The sequence below is a fragment of the Bison bison genome, unplaced genomic scaffold (genome assembly GCF_000754665.1).
Source record: "Bison bison bison isolate TAMUID 2011002044 unplaced genomic scaffold, Bison_UMD1.0 scf7180017864034, whole genome shotgun sequence".
In the NCBI taxonomy this organism is placed as follows: Eukaryota; Metazoa; Chordata; class Mammalia; order Artiodactyla; family Bovidae; genus Bison; species Bison bison.
Genome location: NW_011494606.1, coordinates 3,322,725 through 3,326,405, shown reverse-complemented (window position 1 = coordinate 3,326,405; position 3,681 = coordinate 3,322,725). Strand labels below are relative to the sequence as shown.

The window sequence follows — 3,681 nt, the reverse complement described above, 5'->3', positions numbered from 1 at the left end:
AATGTGTGTGTTGCCAGCGAGGGCATGGCAGTGAATATCTCGAAGGGAGGACCCTGTCTGGACACCAAGAGTAATGGGCCTTCTCTTCACCAAGTCAGAACGCAGACTAAACAACTGGGTCAAAATCATTCAACCAGGGTTCCTGACCGCTCAGCAACAAGCTCTCTGCCATTTTCCTAAGTGATGCAGTAGAGTAGAGGGCAGGCATGTGGAAAGGACACATCTGATGAACGTCCTATACAATCTCCATAAAGGATACCCAACAGTCCTGAGGTTTTTTACTTCAATGTGATAAAATTAATATGAAATAAAACTCTGGATGACCAGCTTCCAGAGCTCAATCACGTGCCTGAAGGGCTGTATAAGTCCAGTGCAGGGAGAAGGAAATGGCAACCCATTCCAGTATTCTTGCCTGGAGAATCCCGGGGACTGCGGAGCCTGGTGGGCTGCCGTCTATGGTGTCGGCATACACAGAGTCGGAACGACTGAAGCGCCTTAGCAGCAGCAGCAACAGAGCAAGTCATCTTGAGAGGCTGGTGGTGCAGCAGCGGCCCAGAGAGGGAACTGGGTCTGCTATCCTTAAAGTACAGGCCACAGTTATGGGGACTGGGATTTGCACTCTTAGATTTATCACCTCCTCCAGAGGTCTGGCCAATCTATCCATACCTTCATCAGCTCAGGCACAAGAGGCTACCGGTACAAAGAAGGGTTCTGGAACTCAAAGCCACTTTGCTGCTGGTCCGTCCCCAGGCAACACGCACTATGGAAGAGCAGCAGGCCCAAACTAGAGATTCCAGGATTATCTGTGCTTTTCAGTTAACTGTGCTCTGAGGGTCTGAGTGTCAGCCACCAGGTACACAGCTGTGGTACCTACCAGGCCTCAAAACTCAAACCACCGCACTTCAAAGTTCTTTCCACCTCTAAGACATCTAAAACTTAAGAGTAACTATTTAACTACAAGACATGCAAAAGCCTTTTGAAATATCCTGAATAGGCAAGATAAAGAATTTCGGTTGGTTACACTGAACAACTTCTGGATAGAAGGGATGCTCAATTTTACACCAGCAACAAGTAGGATTTCTCTTCTTTTGGATGTTCATGGATCGAGGCCGATTTCTACTAGACATCAACACCACATGTAAAAGGACTTGGAAAAACCCCTAAAGCACCACCCACATAAACTTTAAAAACTTATGAATTATAAAAAAATTTTTAAACACCCAGATCAAAAGTTCCTTACCAACAATCTGTTAAACCAGGGATTACCAAATCTTTTCTGTAAGGGGCCAGATAGTGAACTTCACCTAAAGCAAAACTGACAGTACTACATAGGCAGTTTTTTATAATGAAAGAAAACAAATTTCCACAATTCTTTTATTGATAAAATTCAAAATATATAATGAGTACAATTCTTTTGGTAATAAAGGTCCAAGGAGACAAGTGGAATTTTTTGCAAGGGGGAAGCGGGGATAACATTTCACTTAATTGGGATTCAAAGTGTTCCACATTATCAAACTGATTGCAGTGTTTACATGTACAAAGTATTCTTAGCTCACAATACAAAAACAGGCAGCTCACCCCAAACTTGGCAATGCCTATGCTAAACAAATGCAGGAGACCCAGGTTCAATCCCTGGGTTAGGAAGATCCCCTGGAGGGCACGGCAACCCACTCCAGTATTCTTGCCTAGAAAATCCTATGACAGAGGAGCCTGACAAGTTACAGTTCACAGGCTCCCAAAGAGTCAGACACGAGTATACATGCATGTGCTTAAATCACAGTCTAGAGGTGGGGCCAGGAATCTGCATTCTACATGCTCCCCAGATGATTCTGGTGATGGGTCTCAACAATTAAATAATATTCAAAGTTCTTCCTGTCTAACTAAAGGATCTCTGGTTTCACGGTAGGAGAACCCAATTCTGCTATGTACCAGCTGTTTTACTTTCTCTTCCAATCTGAATGATTCACCCTCCCAGGAGAGGATGTCACCCTCCTTGGTTTACCCTTAAGGAGTTGTTGGAGGATTAAGTGAGATGATCCAAGAAGTGTTATTGGTAAACTAGGTCTTGGAAACCAAGGACATGCCAATTCTGTTTAGCTTTGTGTCTGCAGAAGGAGACTAATAAAAGTGGGTAACACATTACATGCACGATCCCCAACACACCACTGCCTGACTGGCTCCTGCTTATCCTCTTACTCAAAATGTGTCCCCCAACACCTAAAAGCCCAGATTTCTTTCAGCCTAACCAGATGTGATGTGCTAACCCAATCTAGGAAAGTAGATGTTTGACTCCTCCCCTCCCCTCCCCACCCCATCCCCATGAAAATCCAGAGAGCCTCTGATCCTGCCCACCCACCTCGGTATTTTCAACTAAGAAGCTGTCCAGTCTTCAAACTTTCATATTAGGGTAGCACCATTTCAAAACCAGGGAAGAAAAAGCTTTTCCTCACTGTACCTTACAAGTAAGGGTGCTTCAGGGGAGGCAGTAGAGATGAGGGATGGAGTTTGAAGTTTGGCTGTGGTAACATCTTTGTGCCTTGATTTCCTATGTTTATATAAGGATAATGATAGTACCTGCCTCACAATGCTGCTGTGGGGACTAGATTAATTGATTTGTGTTATCCACTCAGAACTGTAACAGGTATACATGGGTGCTATACAAGCATTAGTTATTATTTTTGTTCTGTAAACTCTATAGAAGCACAAAGTTGTACCTCATTGTACCCCAATATCTGAGAAATAAAACTATCACATACTAAGCACCTGAGGGCCAGATCAGGCCAGTTTTGTCACTGACTTATTAAATAGGATTATTCCCATTTTACAGGTGAGGAAACCAAGAATCAAAGAGGCAGGTTAAGTTAACCTGCCTGCGATCACAGGGGCAGGTAAATTTATCTTACTTCTGTGGCAGGAGGAATTTAAACTCAGGCCTGTGTGGTTCTACTACCCACCTCCCCCGTGAAGCCCTTAGGCTCAAAACTGCCATCAGCAGCAACAATCCAGTAACAAAACATAACTGACCATGACCATACAGAACTCATGCTCAATTTTCTGCTCCTGGATCCCTGGTAGGCTTGCACAAACTGGAGTTAATATCAGGCTACTTGAACCCAATTAGGCAGTAAGTCAGTCTGGAAAACATCATGCGATGTATTCCAAAGGTCAAAGTTAAACCTGGCTTCCTGGGCAGCCTTGGCCGGCCACTGCCATGAAAGCTAGTCTCCATGCAGACGTGTACCAGAGTTTAACCAGTGAGGTGCTTAACCAGCATGGATATCAGCTTTAAAAAGTCTGAGAGAGATGCTGGCGACGCGAATGACTTGCCTGGCTCCGCAGTCAACAGCCAAAGAAAGGCAGTTGGAAAAAGATAACATTGACTTTTAAAAAACCAAGCCTCATTCCCTACTCTTCTCGGTTTAGGATTACATTTACTACTGTAGCCGCCCTCCCGCGGGCAAAAATAAAAGGGGGAGAAGCCGAGGAAGAGTGAGAGGGCCTCCCCTAGCAGGCAGCAGGGCTGCTGCAACACCCACCTGAAACACGGAGCGCGACCTACCTTCCCGGAGAGCCCAGCCCCGAGGGCGTTTCCCCAACGCATCAACTCGTCCCTCCCGGGTAAGCGGCTGCTGTCCTTGGCTCCAGTCAGGGCCGCTAGAGTCGCGTCCGCATCGCCGCCCG

General features: G+C 45.6%; 1 protein-coding gene across 2 annotated transcripts in view; it reads right to left on the bottom strand.

The window, feature by feature from the left end:
* ANP32A (acidic (leucine-rich) nuclear phosphoprotein 32 family, member A) overlaps nucleotides 1-3,681 on the bottom strand; it is a 39,255-nt gene that overhangs the window by 31,797 nt on the left and 3,777 nt on the right. Inside the window, exon 1 of one of the 2 annotated variants that reach the window (XM_010834506.1) lies at nucleotides 3,560-3,675. The exons of the other annotated variant lie outside the window; for it this stretch is intronic. Coding sequence (XP_010832808.1) covers nucleotides 3,560-3,601 — 42 coding nt within the window. The 5' untranslated portion in view covers nucleotides 3,602-3,675. Of the gene's footprint in view, nucleotides 1-3,559; nucleotides 3,676-3,681 lie in introns of those variants that run through there. 2 annotated transcript variants of the gene reach the window in all.